The sequence below is a fragment of the Bos grunniens genome, chromosome 17, assembly GCF_055505025.1.
Source record: "Bos grunniens cultivar Pamir isolate PY7600 chromosome 17, Bosgru_T2T1.0, whole genome shotgun sequence".
Lineage (NCBI taxonomy): Eukaryota > Metazoa > Chordata > Mammalia > Artiodactyla > Bovidae > Bos > Bos grunniens.
In genome coordinates, this window is record NC_141181.1 from 9,875,316 (window position 1) to 9,900,534 (window position 25,219).

The 25,219-nt window shown below is 41.0% G+C and overlaps 1 protein-coding gene across 36 annotated transcripts in view; it reads left to right on the forward strand.

Moving 5' to 3' along the window:
• NR3C2 (nuclear receptor subfamily 3 group C member 2) overlaps positions 1–25,219 on the forward strand; it is a 457,363-nt gene that overhangs the window by 123,917 nt on the left and 308,227 nt on the right. Inside the window, exon 3 of one of the 36 annotated variants that reach the window (XM_086346446.1) lies at positions 5,060–7,017. The exons of the other annotated variants lie outside the window; for them this stretch is intronic. Coding sequence (XP_086202572.1) covers positions 5,060–5,078 — 19 coding nt within the window. The 3' untranslated portion in view covers positions 5,079–7,017. Of the gene's footprint in view, positions 1–5,059; positions 7,018–25,219 lie in introns of those variants that run through there. 36 annotated transcript variants of the gene reach the window in all.

The following is a 25,219-nucleotide window of genomic DNA, read 5'->3' on the forward strand; positions in this document are numbered from 1 at the left end:
ATGTTGTACACCTGAAACTAATATCATATTGTAAGTCAACTACGCTTCAGTAAATTTTTTAAAAAAGAAAATATTTGAAATGATGAATGAATGAGCAAATCCAAGAAGAGTATGGTGTAGTAGTTTCCAGGTTTAGTTAACCTTTACCCAGTACATGCATTACCTTTGGGGCATCCCAGCCTCTGCTTGCATACTAGCAATGGAAATGTAACTAAATAGATGGGCATTTCTTCTTTTGAACAAGTCATTATTTAAACGTTGTTTCATTGTATAGAGAAAGAATTTGTCTTATATAAGTAAATTTTTTGTAAACTGTGAAACGTTATACCCCTCCAAAGAAAACCCTGAGATAAAGTTTGTATTATCCTCAGTATTCTGTTTTGACTTACGTGCTGTTGTTGAGTTTGGTTAAAAGTTGCATCATGAGTTTCATTTTCCATTGAAAAACAGAACAATGTATATATGTATTTTTTTATTCTTGCCAATTAATGTCTACAGTGAAGAGAAATGAAACACACGTTAACTCGTCTTCTGTCTTACTTACATGTCTCTGTGTATGTGTTCATATGTCTGTGTATGTATTGTCTGTTTCTCCCTGGAGGGGAAAAAAAAGTGATCGTTCTAACTATAAAGCATCCAGTGTTTTCCATTAGGTCTCATTTGTTACACATTTCTGCTTTTAAATTACTTCTGAACCACAGAATCTGGCAGGCCTCATTGGAAGGCATTTGAGGATAACTACTCTATCTGGAATCCAGCCATTTACAGTATTTGAAAGCAAAGAACAAAGCAAAGCAAATTGAGATTATTTCACTGAATGTTTAAAAGTTTTGGAAAGAACAATTAAAAGGAAATCCTCCATTGGCACATGCTTTGGAAATGCCAACTTTTCTCAGTCTTTAACTTTGTGCATCAGAAAACCAATCTGAATTCATTCATCTTTAATCTTTTGCTAATCAGTGGAAAGGTTTACTTTCTGCCAGGTTTTGGTAGAATTGCTGATCCTATATGGCCCTGGAACAATGTTAAAGAACCAAGTAGTTTATTGGGTTAATTGTCCTGCTCTCCACTCTTAGAATCAGATGCAAATCTAGCGGAGAAGCAAATCTTGGTCATGTGTATATTACCCCAGTTCATCCTCAAGGGACTTCAAATTGCATCATTTGGTTTTAGAATTTCTAAACCTCTTAATAATGTTAAGCATGTTGAGCAATAGTAGCAGTGCTGACCTCAGACTAATAACAGAGAAGCAGTGGAAAAACTCAGGCTTTGAAGGTGGACAGATGCAGAGTCTGCTGAGAGCGTCTAACATACGCCAAATGCTGAGGTGGTGCAGGGCACTGTGCTGCTGCCATAGGTGCATTATCTCATTGAGGATGGGGGCATATATCCACTTCATAAATTACCAGGCTTCAGTCACTTGCCAGGTTTATGTAGCTCCAAGTGGAGTCTGACCTCCAATCCTGGTGTCTGGCTTTAAAGCCTAGGCTGTTTCCAGCCATACTGTCTGTGTTCAGATTTCTTAAGTTACTCACTTTGTCATCACTTACAGTACCAAAGTTGTGTTTTAATTGAGTATAACATAAGGGACACGTTTGAATATTATTCAAGAAGTTTAAAATCTCTAGTTGTTAATATTTCTGAAGATACTGACCTGCAAGGAGCCATTCCTTAAGAGAGAAATTGGATGGAAATTTCTTTTCCCTGTTGGAGTATAGGCAAAAGAATAAGGGCTTTAGAACTATTCTTTGTGAAGTTTTAAATAAACTTGAGTCTATTGTCCTTTCTCTAGATAAAGCTAATGCCTCTGTTGGCATTCAGCAACCAATTTAAAGCTATATTGGGAATTGTCAACAACTTTAGTCTTGCTTATCATTCTTGAGGCTTAGCAAACAAGAACGCAACCAGCCTTGTAATTTCCATGGCTCAACCAGGAACCACTCTGCAACCTGCTTTTCTTTTTGTATTAAGATTTTTTGATGTGGACCTTTATTTGTTTGTTTATGGCCGCATGGGGTCTTAGCTGCGGCACTCTGAATCTCTTGTTGCGGCGTACGGGCTCTCTAGCTGTGGCATAAAGCTCAGTAGCTGTGGTGCATGGGCTTAGTTGCTCCGCGACATGTGGGATCTTAGTTCCACAGCCAGAGACTGAAGCCACGTCCCCTGCTTTGGAAGGCAGGTTCTTAACCACGGACCACCAGGGAAGTCCCTGCAACCTGTTTTTCTATGGAGAAGTTATAATTTAATGCCCCCCCCAATTCTGAATGTCCTGATCTCTGAAGGCTAATAATTATTAAATTTTCTTTCTTTCTTTCTTTTTTTTTTTGAGTGTGTGTTTGTGTGGGGGAGAGGTTTATATTACTCAGGGACTTTTGTTTCCTCATCTGACTTTAACTTTTCTCAGAGATATCTTTAAAGTTCTTCTTTGGGGAGAATTTTCTCATTGATAGAAAGGTTTACTCGCTAGTTTCTGAACACTTTGGTGGAAATTGGCTACAAACACAATGAGAAATCAGGGCTTCATACCATCCAGTTCCATCCCAAAGGCTGAGAATTCAAAAATAAACTGGGTAAAATCCCAGGGACTGAAAGCATGCCAAACAGGGTGGGTATCGGTAGGGAGAAGGCAGCTGTGGAACGCCCTACTCCTGCCCTGATGCTTGAAACAGAGATGCAGAGAGGCTGAATTGCTCAAAATTCTCCAAGCCAGGCTTCAGCAGTATGTGAACCTTGAAATTCCTGATGTTCAAGCTGGTTTTAGAAAAGGCAGAGGAACCAGAGATCAAATTGCCAACATCCGCTGGATCATGGAAAAAGCAAGAGAGTTCCAGAAAAACATCTATTTCTGCTTTATTGACTATGCCAAAGCCTTTGACTGTGTGGATCACAATAAACTGTGGAGAATTCTTCAAGAGATGGGAATACCAGACCACCTGATCTGCCTCTTGAGAAATCTGTATGCAGGTCAGGAAGCAACAGTTAGAACTGGACATGGAACAACAGACTGGCTTCAAATAGGAGAAGGAGTTCATCAAGGCTGTATATTGTCACCCTGCTTATTTAACTTATATGCAAAGTACATCATGAGAAACGCTGGACTGGAAGAAACACAAGCTGGAATCAAGATTGCCGGGAGAAATACCAATAACCTCAGATATGCAGATGACACCACCCTTATGGCAGAAAGTGAAGAGGAACTCAAAAGCCTCTTGATGAAAGTGAAAGTGGAGAGTGAAAAAGTTGGCTTAAAGCTCAACATTCAGAAAATGAAGATCATGGCATCCGGTCCCATCACTTCATGGGAAATAGATAGGGAAACAGTGGAAACAGTGTCAGACTTTATTTTGGGGGGCTCCAAAATCACTGCAGATGGTGACCACAGCCATGAAATTAAAAGATGCTTACTCCTTAGAAGGAAAGTTATGACCAACCTAGATAGCATATTCAAAAGCAGAGACATTACTTTGCCAGCAAAGGTCCGTCTAGTCAAGGCTATGGTTTTTCCTGTGGTCATGTATGGATGTGAGAGTTGGACTGTGAAGAAGACTGAGCACCAAAGAATTGATGCTTTTGAACTGTGGTGTTGGAGAAGACTCTTGAGAGTCCCTTGGACTGCAAGGAGATCCAACCAGTCCATTCTGAAGGAGATCAGCCCTGGGATTTCTTTGGAAGGAATTATGCTAAAGCTGAAACTCCAGTACTTTGGCCACCTCATGTGAAGAGTTGACTTATTGGAAAAGACTCTGATGCTGGGAGGGATTGGGGGCAGGAGGAGAAGGGGACGACAGAGGATGAGATGGCTGGATGGCATCACTGACTTGATGGACGTGAGTCTGGGTGAACTCCGGGAGCTGGTGATGGACAGGGAGGCCTGGACATGGGGTCGCAAAGAGTCGGACACGACTGAGCAACTGAACTGAACTGAACTGAAAGGATTTAAAGTCTCTCGTTGCTTAGCAGTTGTCATTCAGTAACATAGACACGGATGAAGGTGAAATAATTGAACCTGAGATAAAATAATAAGGATTTGATTTGCATACGGCGAGGGAGGAGGGAGGAGGGTTTTGGATAGGGAACACATGTATACCTGTGGTGGATTCATGTTGATATATGGCAAAACCAATACAATATTGTAAAGTTAAAAAATAAAAAAAATTTTAAAAAGTAATAATAAGGATTAACAGAACCAGAGATGAGGATGGGGTATAAGTACTTAGCCATGACAGTAAAGGGGCTCCCAGGTGGCTCAGTGGTAAAGAATCTGCCTGTAATGCAGGAGACGTGGGTCTGATCCCTGAGTCAAGAAGATCCCCCAGAGGTGGAAATGACAACCCACTTCAACATTTTTACCTGGAGAACCCCATGGACAGAGGAGCCTGGTGGGCTGTATACAATCCATGGGGTCGAAAAGAATTGGACCCAACTTAGCAAATGAACAACACAACAGCGTGACAGTAAGGAGTGGAAATGCCATTTGTTTGGCCTTAGATCCTGCAGGTGCTGGCGTGGTGGATGTGTCTGCTGTACAGTTTTCAGAGATTGAGCGACTTAGGAGTCTTTCCTAAGTCTGATTAGGGAAAGAGCCATGATACTTATTTTAATAATTACCATGGGCTTCCCTTGTGGCTCAGCTGGTAAAGAATCCACCTGCAATATAGGAGACTGGGTTCAGTCCCTGGGTTGGGAAGATCCCCTGGAGAAGGGGAAGACTACCCACTTCAGTACTCTGGCCTGGAGAATCCCATGCTCGGAGGGGCCTGGTGGGCTGCAGTCCATGGGGTCGCTAGGAGTCGGACACGACTGAGCGACTTCACTTTCACTTTTCACTTTCATGCATTGGAGAAGGAAGTGGCAACCCACTCCAGTGTTCTTGCCTGGAGAATCCCAGGGACGGGGGAGCCTGGTGGGCTGCCGTCTACGGGGTCGCACAGAGTCGGACACGACTGAAGCGACTTAGCAGCAGCAGCAGCAGAGCAACTTTCACATGGAGTCAGATAAATGTCATTCTGTATCAAACTATCATATAAATCTCCAAATTGGGTTCTATTTTTTGTTTCAGGATATGGTGGCTCAGTTAGTGAAGAATCTGCCTGCAATGCAGGAGACCCAAGTCCAGTCCTTAGGTGGGGAAGATTCCCTACAGTAACAAATGGTGACCCACGCCAGTTTTCTTGCCTGGAAAATCTCATGGACAGAGGAGCCTGACGGGCTACAGTCCTGGGGTCGCAAAGAGTCGGACACAACAGCGACTAAACCACTACCACCATATGAATCTCCAAATTGGGTTCTATTTTATGTTCCAGGAATGGGCTAAAAATCAACCCTTGTCTTTAGTAAACTCCAGAAAGATTACTTTGTATCTTAAGTAGTTGCATTAGTAATGGATTCATTCCAAGTTCTTTGAAGTTTTCTCAGAGCCTTTGAAAGATGTCAATTAACCTTACAGCCAAAGTAATTTACAGTAAAAATACAGACGAAATGACTGAAACAGGATTTCCGTGAAAATTGTACTGTGACTTCTTTGTTAAACAGTGAGATTTAGAAATAAGGTAAGGTTTTTGGCAGTTCTTTAATGCTACAGCATGATAATTGTATGTGTTAATAGTAAAGGTATAGCAGGGGATAAGAAGTTCTAGTCACTGCTAATAGCAGTTTAAAAAAATCCTGCAGCAGGTTCGGATATGTGGGGAAGGATTATCGTGAAAGCACAGCTTAGCTCATAAGGGGCTTATTACGGATCAGCAACCAGAGCCGCTTCAGGTATGAAGTACAGGTGCATTCTCAGAGCTGTTTTCTTTTGTGCCACTCGATACCCATCGCAGCACATGTTTGGAGTGCCGAATAAAGAAGTTTCTAATGTGTGTTTAATTGTTCAGTCTCTCGATGGTTGGTGCTTTTAGGTAGCCATGATGTTAGAGAGATGGTATGATAGCTTTTCTTACAAGCCTTTCTCTTTATGCACTTTCTCAGCTAATGTATCCTGTTTCGTTGAAACTTCTTCTCTTGAAAATGGACCCTCCTCCACTGTTGGTGGGGATGTGAATTGGTGCAGCCACTATAGAGAAGGTTTCTTACAAAGCTAAAAATAGAGCTGCCATATGATCCAGCAATCCCACTTCTAGGCATGTATTTGGGAAACATGAAAACTCTAATTTGAAAAGATACATGCACCCCAGTCTTCATAGCAACACTATTTACAATAGCCAAGACAGGGAATAACTCAAGTGTCCATCAATAGACGATTGGTTTAAGAAGATGTGGTTTAAGAATATATATATACATATGAAAGTTCATGTGGATTTTCTCAGCATCTTATGGAAAAACACAGACGAACTTTTTGGCCAACCCAGTATAATGGACTATTACTCAACCATTAATAAGAACAAAATGATGCCATTTACAGGAACATCAGTGGACCTAGAGAATAATTGCATACTAAGTGAAGTAGGGGCTTCCCTATTGGCTCCGTTGGTAAAGAATCTGCCTGCAATGTGGGAGACCTGGGTTCGGTCCCCGGGCTGGGAAGATCCCCTGGAGAAGGGAACGGCTATCCACTCCAGTATTCTTGCCTGGAGAATGCTATGGATTTTATAGTTATTGGGGTCACGAAGAGTTGAACACAACTGAGTGACTTTCACTTTAAGTGAAGTAAGTCAGAGAAAGACAGATATTGTATTTTTATCACTTGTATGTGGAATCTAAAAAAATAACACAAATGAATAATATAAGCTAAACAAAAAGAGATTCATAAACATAGAAACCAAATTTATGGTTACCATAGGGAAAAGGTGGGGGTTAGGGATAAATTAGGAGTAATGGATTGACAGAGCCAAACTACTTACTATACATAATATAAATAAGCAAGAAGGATTTACTGCATAGCATAGGGAACTGTGTCTTGTAATGATAACCCAGAATGGAAAATAATCTGAAAAAATATATATAGAACTGAACTGCTTTGCTCTACACCTGAAACTAATACATTATTGTAAGTCAACTATACTTTAAAAAGAAAAAGGAAATTCCCCTCTTTGCTTTGGAGAAGGCAATGGCAACCCACTCCAGTACTCTTGCCTGAAAAATCCCATGGACGGAGGAGCCTGGTAGGCTACAGTCCATGGGGTCGTGAAGAGTCAGACACGACTAAGCGACTTCACTTTCACTTTTCACTTTCATGCATTGGAGAAGGAAATGGCAACCCACTCCAGTGTTCTTGCCTGGAGAATCCCAGGGACGGGGGAGCCTGGTGGGCTGCCGTCTATGGGGTCGCACAGAGTCGGACACGACTGACGCGACTTGGCAGCAGCCTCTTTGCTAATTTGAATTTCAGTCTTCTTTATTATTTCCCTTGATGGCTGCTATGTCACAGAGCTTGACTCTTTAGGAAAAACTATTTGGTATAAACTATAACCTTTGTTCTGATGCTTCTAAAAGTAAAATTTGGAGTTATTTTGATACGAGACATGCAGGCTTTCTCACCTCATTCAATGTACTTGAAATCTAAATCTTTGGAATTAAAAAATAAAAAGATCCCGCATTTTTAAGTAAAACAGGATACTAAATAATGTTGAGAAGTGAAGATTTAGAAATAATTTCTTTAAAAACTCACTTAGAACTGTTTTAGGGGCTTCCCAGGTGTCACTAAGTGGTAAAGAACATGCCTGTCAATGCAGGAGTCGTAAGAGACATAGGTTCCATTCCTGAGTTACGAAGATCCCCTGGAGAAGGAAATGGCAACCCACTATGGTATCCTTGCCTGGGAAATCCCATGGACAGAGGAGCCTGCCAGGCTACAGTCCATAGGATCACACAAAGTCAGAGACACGACTTAAGCAGCTGAGCACACACAAAAATGTTTTATTTATTCAACATTTTCGGTATTCTTGTTTTCCCCATGCTTAGAAATTGTATATCTCAGAGAAATAAATAACTGTAGCCTAATAACAGCAAAATGGACGGCATCAGTTCTTAAATGCTAACTCACTGTGAGTTGAGGAAGACAACGCCGGGCCTGTCTGTTTGCGACAGTTCTTTGGGCGCTCTAGGCTGGAGGTTAATTGCTGCTGCTGCTTTCCCTGACCCTGTTAGCTAAGAGGGGAACGCCGAGCCCCGCCTCCTGCTCTCATCAGAATGTGGCCTCAGCAGTGGCAGAGGCAGCATTAGATCTGGCCTAGCCACAGAAAAGGTCTGATCGTAGTTACAGAGCAAACCTGGAGTGACGGCCTGATTGGAGCAGACTAGGTTTTTGATCCAGGCAGTGATAGCTAAAATCCTTAAACATGACAGAATCATTATTTCTTTTAAATTTAACCTGGTATCTGTAGTCATGATTCTGATTGAAAACAAAACCAACCCCCTTATTGCTGCCATTAGGAGCTCTTGCAGGTTCAAAGCTGATTTTCTGGAAAGTTTGAGTGTTTAACTGCTTAGGAGAAAGGCACGGGCTGGTTTTGGAATTGTGAGGCCCTTCAGAGATGTAGTCTAACCTATAATGAAACATCAGCTTTTAAACTAATTCTTATCTAGTATTTATATAATGTCCCCGGGCCTTGCACATGATAGATTTCTTATAAATGTTTGTTGAGTTAAGCAGATATCTCTTGGAATGTAATGCTAACCATCATGCACCTGTGTCCTGAGACCCCAGGGCAGCGTGTGTACGCGTGCGTGTGCACAAGCAGTGTATTATTTGCAGCACTGGTTTGAACTATTACGCGTGTAGAAGAGCCGTCAGGGCCCTTTGGTAAAATGCCTTACAGAACTTTGAGCTTTGTGGGTCCTGCTGGGCACTGTGACCCTTCACAAGGATCCCAGGCTATGACTGCTGGTAGCTGTCACTCTCTGAGGCTCTTCCTGTCGTTTTGGAGTCTTTAGCATCAGGTCTGTTGTTGTTCAGTGGGACTGCCTTCAACAGGCCCGTTCCTCCCAGGTTAATTACGAAACATGTAAAACCAGAGTGAGAAAAATTAGCAGGGGGCATCCGAGATATCCGTGTAAGTCCACTGTATGAAGGTGACCATGTTTTCTGTTCAGAAGCCCTTTTGTTTGTTGGTTGGCTTTTGACTGTGTTGCAAATAGGCAATGTTTGGGGGGTATTTAGATTATAAATACGTGATTTATTATTCTAGTTTTCAGGTACTTTTTTCCAGACTTAAAAAAAAGTGTTTATATTAAAAGAGATGTGTACACATAGTGCAACTTTTAAATATTAAAAATGTATATATTTTTCTATTTCAAGCACTCCAAAAAGGATGTTACTGAAAATGTTTAAGGTGATTGGGATCACTCAGGGCAGATGTCACAAAACTGGCACACTCACCAAATTTGGCCCTGCAATGTGTTTTGATTTGCCTCTGTGTTGTAGAAATTAAATGAGTTCCTAACTTTTAAAAATTGAGTTATTTCTGGTGGTTCACAGCAGGGATGGGGGAACAGCAGAGACCAGACTGTCTGGTGCTACTAGTGGTGAATTCTGCCTTGTCCAGGGCACCTGCCTGCTTTTTATGGGACCCATGTCCCTAGGTCACTGCATTTGCCCTATTGATCCTATTGTTCCCTATTGCTCCTCCTTGCTAAGATCAGGGGTCGATCTGCTGTCATTCAGCAACAGGCTTGCCCTGCCCCAGTCTGATACCTTTCCTCCTTTATTTTACCTAACTCCTATAGCCATTTGAGTTTTGACCCCTGATTTTGACATGAATAAACCAATCCTAGACAAATCATGAAAAAGGTTTTTGTACCATGAGCAAAGGAAAATTTATACACAGGTCCATCATCAGATCAGATTAGTCGCTCAGTCATGTCCGACTCTTTGCGACCCCATGAATCGCAGCACGCCAGGCCTCCCTATCCATCACCAACTCCCGGAGTTCACTCAGACTCACGTCCATTGAGTCAGTGATGCCATCCAGCCATCTCATCCTCTGTCGTCCCCTTCTCCTCCTGCCCCCAATCCCTCCCAGCATCAGAGTCTTTTCCAATGAGTCAACTCTTCGCATGAGGTGGCCAAAGTACTGGAGTTTCCGCTTTAGCATCATTCCTTCCAAAGAAATCCCAGGGCTGATCTTCAGAATGGACTGGTTAGATCTCCTTGCAGTCCAAAGGACTCTCAAGAGTCTTCTCCAACACCACAGTTCAAAAGCATCAATTCTTTGGCGCTCAGCCTTCTTCACAGTCGAACTCTCACACTCCAACATCTCACAAGAAAAACCATAGCCTTGACTAGATGGACCTTTGTTGGCAAAGTAATGTCTCTGCTTTTGAATATGCTATCTAGGTTGGTCATAACTTGCCTTCCAAGGAGTAAGCGTCTTTTAATTTCATGGCTGCAGTCACCATCTGCAGTGATTTTGGAGCCCCCCAAAATAAAGTCTGACACTGTTTCCACTGTTTCCCCATCTATTTCCCATGAAGTGATGGGACCAGATGCCATGATCTTCATTTTCTGAATGTTGAGCTTTAAGCCAACTTTTTCACTCTCCACTTTCACTTTCATCAAGAGGCTTTTGAGTTCCTCTTCACTTTTCTGCCATAAGGGTGGTGTCATCTGCATATCTGAGGTTATTGGTATTTCTCTCGGCAATCTTGATTCTAGCTTGTGTTTCTTCCAGTCCAGAGTTTCTCATGATGTACTCTGCATATAAGTTAAATAAACAGGGTGACAATATACAGCCTTGATGAACTCCTTCTCCTATTTGGAACCAGTCTGTTGTTCCATGTCCAGTTCTAACTGTTGCTTCCTGACCTGCATACAGATTTCTCAAGAGGCAGATCAAGTGGTCTGGTATTCCCATCTCTTGAAGAATTCTCCACAGTTTATTGTGATCCACACAGTCAAAGGCTTTGGCATAGTCAATAAAGCAGAAATGGATGTTTTCCTGGAACTCTCTTGCTTTTTCCATGATCCAGCGGATGTTGGCAATTTGATCTCTGGTTCCTCTGCCTTTTCTAAAACCAGCTTGAACGTCAGCAAGTTCACGGTTCACATATTGCTGAAGCCTGGCTTGGAGAATTTTGAGCATTAGTTTACTAGCGTGTGAGATGAGTGCAGTTGTGCAGTAGTTCGAGCATTCTTTGGCATTGCCTTTCTTTGGGATTGGAATGAAAACTGACCTTTTCCAGTCTTGTGGCCACTGCTGAGTTTTCCAAATTTGCTGGCATATTGAGTGCAGCACTTTCACAGCATCATCTTTCAGGATTTGGAATAGCTCCACTGGAATTCCATCACCTCCACTAGCTTTGTTCGTAGTGATGCTTTCTAAGGCCCACTTGACTTCACATTCCAGGATGTCTGGCTCTAGGTCAGTGATCACACCATCATGATTATCTGGATCATGAAGATCTTTTTTGTACAGTTCTTCTGTATATTCTTGCCATCTCTTCTTAATATCTTCTGCTTCTGTTAGGTCCATACCATTTCTGTCCTTTATTGAGCCCATCTTTGCATGAAATATTCCTTTGGTATCTCTGATTTTCTTGAAGAGATCCCTAGTCTTTCCAATTCTGTTGTTTTCCTCTATTTCTTTGCATTGATCGCTGAAGAAGGCTTTCTTATCTCTTCTTGCTATTCTTTGGAACTCTGCATTCAGATGTTTATATCTTTCCTTTTCTCCTTTGCTTTTTGCTTCTCTTCTTCTCACAGCTATTTGTAAGGCCTCCCCAGACAGCCATTTTGCTTTTTTGCATTTCTTTTCCATGGGGATGGTCTTGATCCTGTCTCCTGTACAGTGTCACGAACCTCATTCCATAGTTCATCAGGCACTCTATCTATCAGATCTAGGCCCTTAAATCTATTTCTCACTTCCACTGTATAATCATAAGGGATTTGATTTAGGTCATACCTGAATGGTCTAGTGATTTTCCCTACTTTCTTCAATTTAAGTCTGAATTTGGCAATAATGAGTTCATGGTGTGAGCCACAGTCAGCTCCTGGTCTTGTTTTTGCTGACTGTGTAGAGCTTCTCCACCTTGGCTGCAAAGAATATAATCAATCTGATTTCGGTGTTGACCATCTGGTGATGTCTATCATATCACTATTTAAAAATAAAAACATTGAAATGATCTTTTTAAAATAACACTGTTCTAAAAATCATATTACATTTCACTCTTAGAGATCTTCTTTTTGATTTTTAGTCTGTAAATGCATTGTTTGAACTTAAAAGATTTTTGGTAGACCCAGATGCCTTAACTTTAGAGCACTGCTGCTGCTGCTGCTAAGTCACTTCAGTCGTGTCCGACTCTGTGCGACCCCATAGGTGGCAGCCCACCAGGCCCTCCCGTCCCTGGGATTCTCCAGGCAAGAACACTGGAGTGGGTTGCCATTTCCTTCTCTAGTGCATGAAATGAAAAGTGAAAGTGAAGTCGTTCAGTTGTGTCCAACTCTTCACAACCCCACGGACTGTAGCCTACCAGGCTCCTCCATCAATGGGATTTTCCAGGCAAGAGTACTGGAGTGGGGTGCCATTGCCTTCTCCGACTTTAGAGCACAGAATCTGCTTAATTTGTCATTTAAGTTTTCTTCCTTAATTAATTGGACTAATATTGTAGTACAATAAAAAGGAGTTTATACTTTAGTGTATTTCCTTCTAAAGTAGTTAGTGTAAGAAACAAATTTCTAAGGGAAAGTGACTTCTGTGAGTTTCATAGTAGTATTGCTGTTCCCCATAATGAAGAGAAGCTTTCCTTTTTGAGAGCAAGTCCCCTTCCTAAAAATAGCAGTAACAGTGGAGTCATATTGATGCTTACCCTGTGCCCATGAACATTACATACAAAGATACTGTATTTATTGATTTAGATAATGTCTTTAATCCTGATAGTGTCTCAATGAAGGCAGTTCTTCTTCTTATTCCAACCCTACAGATGGGGGACAAATGAGATAAGGAAAGTTCAGAAAATGTATACCTGGTCACAAAGCTGATTAGAAATCCAAGATACAAATCCAGGTTTTTTGTCTTTGTGAGCATTGACCCATCATGATGTTTTTCAAAATTGACGAGAGAGTCACCCTTCCTTTGGGTCCTCTCCCACCAAAAACAAACAAACAAACAGAAGGTGGATTCCCACTTTGCATGCTGAAATCCTTGCATCATAAGTGTATTTGTGTAAATACTGTTTATTTTCGGCCTGAAATGTTAACTTGATTTTGGAAATGTGCCATATATGTCTTGTCTGAAAATCAATTTTTAACATTGATTTTCCTTTGCATTGTTTAAAACAAAGGTAGCATATATAAACATATACCAGTACTGAAACCAAAGCTTTTTTGATCAAATCCAATTCTTTATGAAAATGGATAAATTATGTTTAGACTTGTTATCAGTAGCAAATCCTAATTCTTAAATATATTTGAAAATTCACATAAGTTTATATAAAACCTTAATTAAAAGACCTTTCTTCTTAATGTTTCTACTTTACAGTGTACTGCTTAAACAATCACTTAACCAAACCAGCAGACTAACCACTAAACTATAATTTCTACATCAACAAGAGATACTACAAATGTTGGCGATCATAAAAATAATCAACAGAATGCCAAATGAACCAAAAATTTAAGTTTGAAAGGAAAGAGTATCCTAATTGTGTGTGTTTATCTTGAATGGTTTTTCCATTTTAAATGTAATATAACCATATTATAGGAAAAAAAAAAGAGAATATTCCCTCTTCCCAGGCCACTGAAAAAGAGGAAACAGAAGCTATTGGCATTTTGATATATTTCCTCACAGGCATTTTTCCTGTGTGTATGTCATCAGACTCACCTGTTTTTTTTTATTCTGCCTTTGTTTCCCATGATGTTTTACAACATTTCTTGGCATAATTATTGTTGTAGTAGTTGTGTTAGTCGCTCAGTCATGTCCGACTCTTTGTGACCCCATGGACTCTAGCCCGCCGGGCTCCTCGTCTGTGGAATTCTCCAGGCAAGAATACTGGAGTAGGTAGCCATTCCCTTCTCCAGGGGATCTTCTCGACCCTGGGATGGAACCCGGGTCTCTTGCGTTGCAGGCACATTCTTTGTCATCTGAGCCACTAGGAAGATCCCATAATTAAATGTGCATTTGTGCCATTTAAACAGTTAAGTAACATAGAGGATTCTTCATCTGAGTCTAGAGTATAGAAGTCCCTTAGACATAATTTCTTTTAAATTGTGTAGACTCTGCTCTGACAGGTTGGAGAAGGGACATTCAGCTTGTTGCCTGCTGCTTTCTCCTCCCAGGTCCTGGCAGAGACCCTGTGGTGTTTGTGTGTGGAGTCTCTCATAGTCCTGTGGAGGTCCCCCAACTAGGGGTCCTTACGCCCTCCCACTCAAAGGCCTGTCATCCAAGCCACCATGCCCCTTCGACAGCTGACAGATCTACATCTTCACTGGGCATGGAAATCCCGCCGGGTCTGCACCCTCTGGATCTTGGAGTTCTGCCCGAGTAGACCCATCAAACTACCATTTCTCCTAACAGATCGCCCTCTCCCAGAGGCCTGCTCTGGCTTTCAGAGGTCTCTCTCCTGACCTCACTGCTCTCAGAGTCATGTGCCTCTCTTCCATTACCACCCCCAGGAGCACAGAGTCTAATCCCACTGAGGAGTGCAGGATTCCAGAAGATGTAAGGAAATCCCATTTTCTGCCGGCAACAACTGCCTCTGGCTCTGAGGCAAGGGAGGGACAGAAGATGCACTCAGGTGTTAGCCAGTCACAGTTGCAGGGTGTTACCTGGAGCGTACTATACTTTGCTAGCCACTCCCCTGTCTTAGACAGTTGTCATCCTTTCTGTTTACAGGGCTGTAACACTGCAGGGAACTTTTTGTGCATATACTTACTTTGCTATTTGTGATTTCTTTTGGGTTAAATCCTCAGAAGGAGCATTTCTGGTTATGAAAAAAAGTAATGACCTTTTAGATACTGTAGAGCCAAAAGTTTTTCCAATGCTGATTTTGAAAACTGAGTAGAACATTCTGTAGGTTACAGCTCTGTAATGAGTAGAGCAGGTGTTCAAAGTCTTTCTTAAAGTTTTTCTAAAATGATGAATATTCGAGTAATTCTCATCCACTCACTTTCATCCAGCTGTTCCGGGAATGAATGAGAATGACCATAGCATCTTACCAGTGTTTCAGGTCTGATTGTGTCCTGCTAAAACCCACATGCTGAAGCCTTAACCCCTCAGCACATCACAATGTGACTTTACATGGAGATAGTCCCCACAGACGGAGAAGGCAATGGCACCCCACTCCAGTACTCTTGCCTGGAAAATCCCATGGATGGAGGAGCCTGGTAGGCTGCAGTCCATGGGGTCACTAAGAGTCAGACATGACTAAGCGACTTCACTTTGACTTTTCACTTTCCTGCATTGGAGAAGGAAATGGCAACCCACTCCAGTGTTCTTGCCTGGAGAATCCTAGGGACGGGGGAGCCTGGTGGCTGCCGTCTATGGGGTCACACAGAGTCGGACACGACTGAAGCGACTTAGCAGCAGCAGCAGCAGTCCCCACAGATGTAATTAGTTAAGGTGGAGTAGGGTGGACCCTCTAATCCAATGTGACTAGCATCCTTATATACTGGGGTGATTGAGATATAGACTCTCACAGGAAAATGCCATGTGAGGATGGAGGCAGAAATCAGAGTGCTACAAAAGGGGCCAGGAACACTTGAGACTGTCAGTAATGAGTTGAGATCAGGGCAGAAGCTGGGACTGATGCCCTTCCGTGGCCCTCAGAAGAAGTCAACCCTGATGAAAGCTTGCTCTTATTTTTATATCCTCCAGAACTGTGAAGCAGTAAATTTGTGTTGTTTAAGGCAATCCAGTTCATGGTTCCTGGTACGGCAGCCCTAGCAAACTAATACACCTGTTCAAGAATGTTTCACAATCATCTGTCTGATAACCATAGGCCATTTTTTCTCCTTTTAAGCTGGTCGCACCTGTTCTTTGTCATCTAGGACAAATTATGGTCACATCAATGATGAAGTTTCTAAAGTTTCTTTTTTTTGTACTATCCTCCCTGTATGTCTATTCTGTTACCGTCCTTGAAGGATGCTTTAAACACATTTTTATGTGCTCTCTGCTTTCCCTAAAAAAAAAAAAAAAAACTCTCATTTTAGCTACAAATGTCTCTAGTATTCTTCATCATTTTCCTGAAGGCTTGTATGATCATTGTGGTCAGACCAATTATGGCATTTCGTGACTTCCAGGTTTTGCCAACATATCTTACTGTTTTGCGTATTCTTCTGTTTCCACGTCACAATTTCTGTTTTCTAATTATCAAGCCAGAGTCCCAGGTAAAACCGAATTTAGAATTCTTTTGATTTTTAAAGTGTACAATCAAAAGTAGAAGCCAGTCGCTGCTTTGTAGGCAGTTTTTCAAAGCTAGTTTCAAAGACAGCTGCCTGGGTGTCTTCAAATCAGTTCTGAAATCATTACTTCCAGCTTTTTGACTCCTTTGGCCCATTCCTAGGAGTGAGTCAGTGAGCAGGGTCCCAGGACAGTCTGTTCTTGTAGCAAAAATATCAGTTTCACTTTGAAACAACTCATATGAATACTGCTTTGCTTGTCCTGATTTTATATCAGCAGGGGTTAGGTTTAAGTACACACACAAAAATAGCAGTTTAAATAAGGTTGGTTTCATGTAAAAGAATCTCGAGGGTGGCCATCTGGAGAGATCATGTTGGTTGTACTTGGTTATCAAAGACTTGTGGTCCTCCCAATGCTTCCTTCTACCACTAGGGAGAGTTTCAGGAGCTCCATGAGCAGCTCAGCTACTATCTCATTGGCCACAACTTACTCACATGGTCACGTCGGCTGCAGAGGAGACTGGAAAGTCTAGTCCTTTGGGAGGCAACAGTGTGCCCAAACTAAACTCAGAGTTATTTTACTAAGATGGGAGCCAGATATCGGATATCCACTGGTGGTGCAAGACACCAATCTTTGTAGCTGTTTACAGCATAGAATGGTTTTGTTAAACCCTGGGATTTATTTTTTTGCAAGCAATACACAAAAGTAATATGAAAAAATAAATTTCTATAAATTTTAGTTGTATTCTTATGTCCAGGAAATAAGACAAAACAAAATACCAAGAAGGAAGCTCTGGGAAAACAAACAACAACAAAAAAAAAACACATACAAAACCAACCCTTAATTTGGAAAAGATTTAAAACTTCCTCTGAAACTGAATAAAATCAGTGTTCCATGAAGGCATACCACCATATCCCATGACTGTCTCAGTGTTCCTCTTTGGAACACCGACAGCCGCATGTGAGAAGCAAGGCTTTAAGGTCAGGTAGAAGGCAATGGCACCCCACTCCAGTACTCTTGCCTGGAAAATCCCATGGACGGAGGAGCCTGGAAGGCTGCAGTCCAAGGGGGTCGCTGAGGGTGGGACACGACTGAGCGACTTCACTTTTACTTTTCACTTTCATGCATTGGAGAAGGAAATGGCAACCCACTCCAGTGTTCTTGCCTGGAGAATGCCAGGGACGGCGGAGCCTGGTGGGCTGCCGTCTATGGGGTCACACAGAGTCGGACACGACTGAAGTGACTTAGCAGCAGCAGCAGCAACTACTATAGCGGTGTGATGTTTTCACTGAGGTCAAATGCCAGACGTTAGTGTACTGAGAACAGTCTGCTGACCATTTTTTTTAATGTTATAAAATTATGTATTTTTAAATGTTATTTATTTTATTATTTCTCATAATATCTCTCACTCTCTATTGCCACTGCTGTTTGATCTTCCCTATCTTAATGTAAGCCATATATGCAGTGTATACTGCTGTAGCCCAGTCTGCTGGTCATTTTAATAGAGGACATTTTGACAAAATCCACCAAAGCAAACAAACTTTCAGTGATAGCTACTGCTAACAAGTATTTGTGTATAGTCTTCAAAGCTTGATAAATGGGGCGGTGTGTGTATATTCATATAGGTGAGTATATTCATTTTTTGTAAGAAAAAAAAAGACATTTCCAGTGGAATCCTGCCTTAAAAGTTATAATTATTTAAATAGTAAAGCATTTTAAAAAGTGGCCTTCTAAGAGATTGAATTAATTTACTTTACCAGTGGCAGGAGGCATTATTAATATTATAATCTTGGGCAAAAGAAAAAGTGTTTATTTTTATTTGTGGTTTTTTCTTTGCCATGATTATCTATTTACATCGATTTAGTAAGTGTCTTTCCCCATTCTCCCTCCCTTCCTTTTCTGCCTTCCTCCCTCCCCATTCCTCCCCTCCTTCCCTTTTCTCTGTCTGCAAAGTTTTGTTGAGATCTAATCTACATATCATACGATGTGCCTATTTAAGGTGTATAATTCAGTGTTTCTTAGTCTGTTCACAGACATCATCACAACATTTCTTTTTATAATTTTTTAACCTTTGTGTTTCTTGTTCAATCTGATATGAAAGAGTTTGGAATTTAATTATCACAATATGTTGCATTTTTACTATTTTCAAGTTCGTAAGTTGTCGATATTTTTAAAGCGTATTTTTTCTGAAATATAATAGCTGTCAACCTTCATGATTCCTGGTTTTAGTGACAGATTTGCAAAGTTCTTTCTAACCCCAAGTTCATAGAACAGTTCTCTTAAATTTTCTCTGACACTTTTATAAATCACTGAGCTTTCAGGTTTTTTTTATTTTTTTAAACAACTAATGTGTGAAGCAGATATTCTTACTCCAGCTCTCCTACCTCCTGAAATGGAGCTATGAGGAGGAATGGATGAGCCCCAGGGGAAGAGTTGACAGTTGAACTTATTACTTAGTAATAAAAGATGGTATTTTATATGTGACAAGGTCAGATGTCCTCTGTGAGGTGTCATGCTTCATTTTCTCACACCTTTGTTCACTTGGGTGTGGGATATCAGGATACACAGATGATACACATTTAGTTTATAAACATTATTACCTAAAATATAGGTATTACTATATTTAAAAGATAGGTGTTTCTGAATCTAATGTACAGATGGTAGTATATCTAATATAGAGACATTATTATGTCTCTTTGCAAGTCACTGTTCCTCTTTGACTAGAAAACCTTTTGCCTTCTTTTGTTCTAAAATCAAAGTGTATCTCTGTGTTTATGATAAAGGCGGGTTTTCATTGGATTCACAGGACTTTTGCTGAAGTGTGGGAGAAAGCTTAGGTTTAAACTGTTGCTTAGAAAGCTTGTAGAAATGTCGTTTATGCAGCTTGCATCCTGGACTTGCCTCTGGTAGGTAAATGTTTCTAATTGTCATGTGTGTCTGTGTTGAATGAGAACTCCCTTGCATCTTACAGGTAACATTCCCAGTGGAAAGAGGCTGCCACCTCTATGCTGCCCCCTCTTGCCGATGTGTGTTGTTGACTGAGGGGACTTTAAACCCTTATTCAACTGATTTCTTTCCACGTTTGGGACAATCTTTTTTGTCAATCAATTGTTGTTGTCTTTTAACCCATCCTTTTTCCTGTAAGAAGAAAATTCCACTTCTAGGTATAAGTTTTGCTACTAGCAGAATGAGCTTTTTTTTTTTTCCCCTTTGCACCTGTCAAGAAATCTTATAAGGGTCAAAGGCTAGGATTAGATTTACTTCTATTGACCAATTTTGGAGAATATATATATATCTCATTCATATACTACGAGTGAACTTCTGAAAATAGAGTCCAGTAGGAGAATAGGAGTATCCAGGTATGTTTCACAAAGGTTTGTATGTACCTAAAGGTTGGAGTTTAAAAAGAAAAAAAAAAGGTGTGTGGCTTATTTTCAAACTTTAATTGCCAAAATAAGAGAAAGAAAAATACTATTAGTAAGGTACAAAAAGGTTAAGCACAAAAAAAAACAGTTATACTTTGTGGTCTAAGTTGGATCACCTCTGCTTGGACACATGAGTTATTTTCTGGGATGCTGTGTAATCAGAGGGGAGGGAATGGAATCTTGATGAAACACTGGGTTATAAGGCAGTGAAGCTTGTTGTTTCATCAGGGCGAAGATGGGCCGGTTGTGAATCTAAGGCTGTATTTCATAATGTTTTTGAGCTGAAGACCTCATAAATCTTGAAACCACAACTTGTCTAGTTTTTAAATGCCTGTTGAGAGTGAATTCGACTTTATGCATATTGTGAGGTTAATTAGTTAACATTGGCTAAGCTTTATGAAGTCGAAAAGCACATGTAGGTGCTCAGAGGCATACTGAGATCGTTTTTTTCCATTCTTCTGAGAGGTTAACCTTAGAAACTCTCAGCTGAATTTCCAGTTCAGTCACTCATTTCTTAAACTCACCCTCAAACCAGTATTGTAGAAATGTTTACATTGTTGAAACACAGTCTTCCTGGGTAGTCAGAAGTAGGTAAGAGGGACATCTCTAGCAGTCCTCTGGTTAAGAATCTGCCTTCCAGTGCAGGGGATACGGGTTTAATCCCTGGTTGGGGAACTAAGATCCCACATGCCGTGGGGACAACTAAGACCCACTGCAGCCAAATAAATAAATTTTAAACATTTAAAAAAAGATGCTCAGTGGCCAGGTATATAAAGGCAACAGGTGATCCCAGAGTGAAAATCTGTGACTTAGGTTTCAAGTGTTGCTGCTGCTAAGTTGCTTCAGTCGTGTCCGACTCTGTGCGACCCCATAGACGACAGCCCACTAGGCTCCCCGTCCCTGGGATTCTCCAGGCAAGAACACTGGAGTGGGTTGCCATTTCCTTCTCCAATGCATGAAAGTGAAAAGTGAAAGGGAAGTCACTCAGTCTGTATCTGACTCTTCACGACCCCATGGACTGCAGCCTACCAGGCTCCTCTGCCCATAGGATTTTCCAGGCAAGAGTACTGGAGTGGGGTGCCATTGCCTTCTCCATCAAGTGTTGCTAACAGTTAAATAAAACTTTTTTCCAGTTAACAGATTCTAATTTCATAGAAGAATCACTCAATAGTTTTATCTGAATGAATTGTTGAGCTTAGAATTGGTCAGAATTCAATCCCAGTATCCACCACCTTGGCCAAGTTCCTTGAGCATTCTCTCCCTCAGTTAGCTCACACGTTAAATGTAGAACATCCTACAAACTTTTGTAGCTTCCCCCGGAGTTGCTTGAGGCTGTTGTATGTAAATCTACTTGTGGTGCCACCTGGTGCAAGGTAGATGTTCAGCAAACGCCAAGTTGTCTTTCTCCCTTCTTGTTTCTTAAAAGAAGTGCCATCTCACAGAGAGAATCTCTTGTGATATCAAATTGGTATTGTGGGGAAAAGGAACTTGAAATTTTAGAAGAAAGAACCAAAAAGTACAGAATCTGTAAGCAGTGTTAATGAAAGAAATCCTCATCGTTCTTTGAAGAACGTGGAAAATGAAGATGTCCCATTTTAGATAATTCAAATAAAATTAGGAGTTGGGACTTAAGTATATTGAAAAATAGCTGATATGGAACATACACACCTGTATGAAAGTGAAAGTCCCTCAGTCGTGCCCCACTCTTTGCGACCCCATGGACCGTAGTCCATGGAAATCTCCCGGCCAGAATACTGGAGTGAGTAGCCTTTCCCTTCTCCAGGAGATCTTCCCAACCCAGGGATCGAACTCGGGTCTCCCACATTGCAGATGGATTCTTTACCAGCTCAGCCACGAGGGAAGCCCAAACATCTGTGTGTATATAGATGAATATTGACTTTCTATCGTACAGAATTTTCTAAGGGTGAATCATCGGAGAGGCAGTCAGTAGGAGAGGCAGAACAGAAAAGAGAGCAACGTGAGAAAAGAGAAAGGAGTAAATGTATAGCACCCGAGAGTCCTTACAATGGAAGGGATCTGGAGACCTGTGCCCATGGATGCTGAGAGGAAGGGCCTGGCGCCTCTCCAGTAACCACAGGTCCCTATACCCTGGAGCATCATCCCTCAGTTCAGGGACCACATTTGCTTGATGGGCCACCAGACCCCAGAAGGTGTTTGTATTTTACACCTTCATCCGATCATTCTGATGTGTAGTCTTTCACAAATTTAAAGGTCTACAATTTCTACAAGTATAGAGTATAAAAGGGAAGAATGGAAAAACAAATTGTATCATTAAGAAATCTGGCAGGAGCATGGTCAGAGATTGGTTGAGAATGTTTGCCTCTCATAGATTCTGAAATAACTGAGAATTCATCTGGAATCAGAAAACCCAGGGTTAGAATTTACATTCCCCCATTTATCAGTCACGGGGCCTTGGATAAACTCTTGGAGCCAGCACAGAGCCTGGCTGGTCACAGAGCCTGGTCTGTGAGGGGCAGACCCTAAGGAATGGAGAGAACAAGGTGAAGTCCAGCACGTGCCACGGAGATGAGGCCATAGAATTTCATCCCATTACCAAATCCTTGTTATCAAGAGAAATTACCAAGAAGTAATACTAAGTTGCCAAACCCCTAGCAAAAACAACAGGTCTTATTTGACTTCTGTAACAGAGCCTGCCCACCTTGTCCCATGGACCAAGCATATTCACTCCTACCCCTTGACTCTTTCCACTCACTTCGGTAAAATCATTAGGAGGGTGTCATAGGCAGAGTCTTGGGAGCTCCAGTGTACTGACATGTCAGCTGATTACTGACGGTGGAGAAGAACAGGCCTTCCAAAACCCATGATGATTGTATGTTTGGAGGTGCTCCATGCTGCAGACATGTTTTTGCCACGATAATAGCCCCCAGGATCGAGCCCATGATACTCTTAAGACAAGGGTCGCCAACCTCTGGGATCTAATGCCTGATAATCTGAGGTGGAGCTGATGATAATAGAAATGAAGTGCACGATAAATGTAGGGTGCTTGAATCATCCCGAAACCATCCCATTCCCGCTCCATGGAAAAACTGTCTTCCACAAAACCAGTTCCTGTTGCCAAGAAGTTGGGGACTGCTGCCCTAAGGGGCCCCTGGGGTGAGCTTGGAGAGGACGTGGGGATGTTCATGATTAGCATGTTTGGTTTTTTGGTTTTAGATTGGGACTGTACATGATTGAGCTTGAATTTGAAGATTCACATATTTTCAACTAAGTTAGCTCCATATCCTTAATTTTTAAAGTATTCTTTTTCTCCCATCCAGTTTTGAACTTTCAGAAATTGAGGTGTTTCTTTCAATCAATAGAAACATGTTGCATAGATTTCTTTGCAGATAAATCAGTGTTACATCTTACCATTGACAGTGACTTAGAATTGAGGAAATTTGATATTTTTATTTATATTCTTACTGCTGCTGCTAAGTCGCTTCAGTCGTGTCCAACTCTGTGCGACCCCATAGACGGCAGCCTACCAGGCTCCCCTGTCCCTGGCATTCTCCAGGCAAGAACACTGGAGTTGCCATTTCCTTCTCCAATGCATGTAAGTGAAAAGTGAAAGTGAAGTCGCTCAGTTGTGTCCGACTCTTCACGACCCCATGGACTGCAGCCTACCAGGCTCCTCCACCCATGGGATTTTCCAGGCAAGAGTACTGGAGTGGGGTGCCATTGCCTTCTCCTATTCTTACTGAGCGACCCCTAATTCTTAAAGATCATTGTCCTAACCCTACTGACATCTTTTTCCAGTTTAAATTTCATTTCTTCCCATTATGTAGCCTCTCCTTACATAGAAAATCTAGAACTGGGATTATCAGACAAAATAATTCTTACTCAACTATGGACTTATCTGACATGGTGTATCTGTAAAGAAGTATTTAATAGGATATAAGATCTATTTAAGTTGTGTTTCATAAATATAATGTATTCTTAATAGTATTACTGAACTTTTATGTCTTCTGGTCATTTTTGTCTTTGTATTAATTTACAAAGCAGATATTCATTTAGAAGAAACATTCAAATATTTACACTTAGTTGTAAGCATTACACATGCTTTCTCAGCAGTGTGGCACAATTTCCTTTCATAAAAAGTAAATATTGTTAGTTGTGGTGAAGCCTCACTGTCCCAAAGGTTAAATTTATCAGTCCTTGTTCTAAATGTATTGTTTAAATCTGTGTGTTATACAAACAGTTGGGGTCAAAATCTTTCAAGCCCTAAAATAAAAAGCCTGAGAAGCTCAAGTCTCAAAGACTGACAGCTTGCATGCTAAGACAATGAAAATAATGGATGATAATAAAACACTATTACCTAGACGGACTTTAGCTGTGTGTAGCCTTCTCTTTAGTTCTTTTCCCTAAAGAACTCGTTCAGTTTGGAATCCTAACACTGGCAAGCTTGAGGCTTTATCTAAAACTTACAAAGATGCTTTGAAAAATACATATTTTTAGAAATGAAGCATACATAGTTATTATCACAATCTGAATTCAGTGATCTTGCTGTTTGGAGTTTACATCTAACCTTAATTGTAAATTAGAGATTAAGTGTATTTTGGAGGATCAAACTAATTCATCCATAGACTTGTTAATAGTGCTATCATTCATGGAACAGAAGGAAAATAAAGCTTACAGAATCTGAATCAATGCAGCTGAAGTAGCCCATGCATGTGTATTTCCTACTTAACAGACAAAATAAGATCTTAGATCTTATATTATAAAGATCTTATATTGCAAGGATCTTGTTTTGAATATATTAAAGGAGATCAGTTGCTCACTCTGATTATTACATAATCAGGAAGCAAAAGGAAAATAAAGCTTACAGAATCTGAATCAATGCAGCCGAAGTAGCACATGCATGTATATTTCCTACTTAACAGACAAAATAAGATCTTAGACCTTATATTGTAAGGATCCTATACTGTAAGAATCTCGTTTTGAATATATTAAAGTTGCTCACTCTGATTATTACATAGGCGGGGGAGGTATTTTGATGACATAGTCATTGGGGAAAACCATTCACTACCCCCTTGCTTACTTAACAGCAACAGGGAAATTCTGGGTTCTCTCTCCCTAATGAGTAAATCTGCTTTGATCTTACCCATTTTGTGCTATAGTGCACTTGGTAGATGACAGTCATGTGTGTGAACATGTGTGAAACGGCCCCCTCTACCTCTGTGAGAGAGAATAGCCGTATTTCTTGCAGAGTTACTGTACTTTACATGTCATAACTTCCTGCTAATAACTGGAAGTGCAGTTACGTCTTTCTCAGGGATCTATAGCACAGTGATGTGTTCTCACCTCTCTGTTCTTACAAAGAAGGCAAACCACAGGGACAATACAGTGGAGAGAAAAGAGAAGGTAAGACACACATACGGACGAAGACTGCCGTGTGACGTTACTCAGTTTTCTTTTCTCCCACCTCCTGTAATCTGGTGGCTCATCATATCTAGTCAGGGCAAGACATCATTTACAGATGAGGATTCCACGATGCAGGATGGC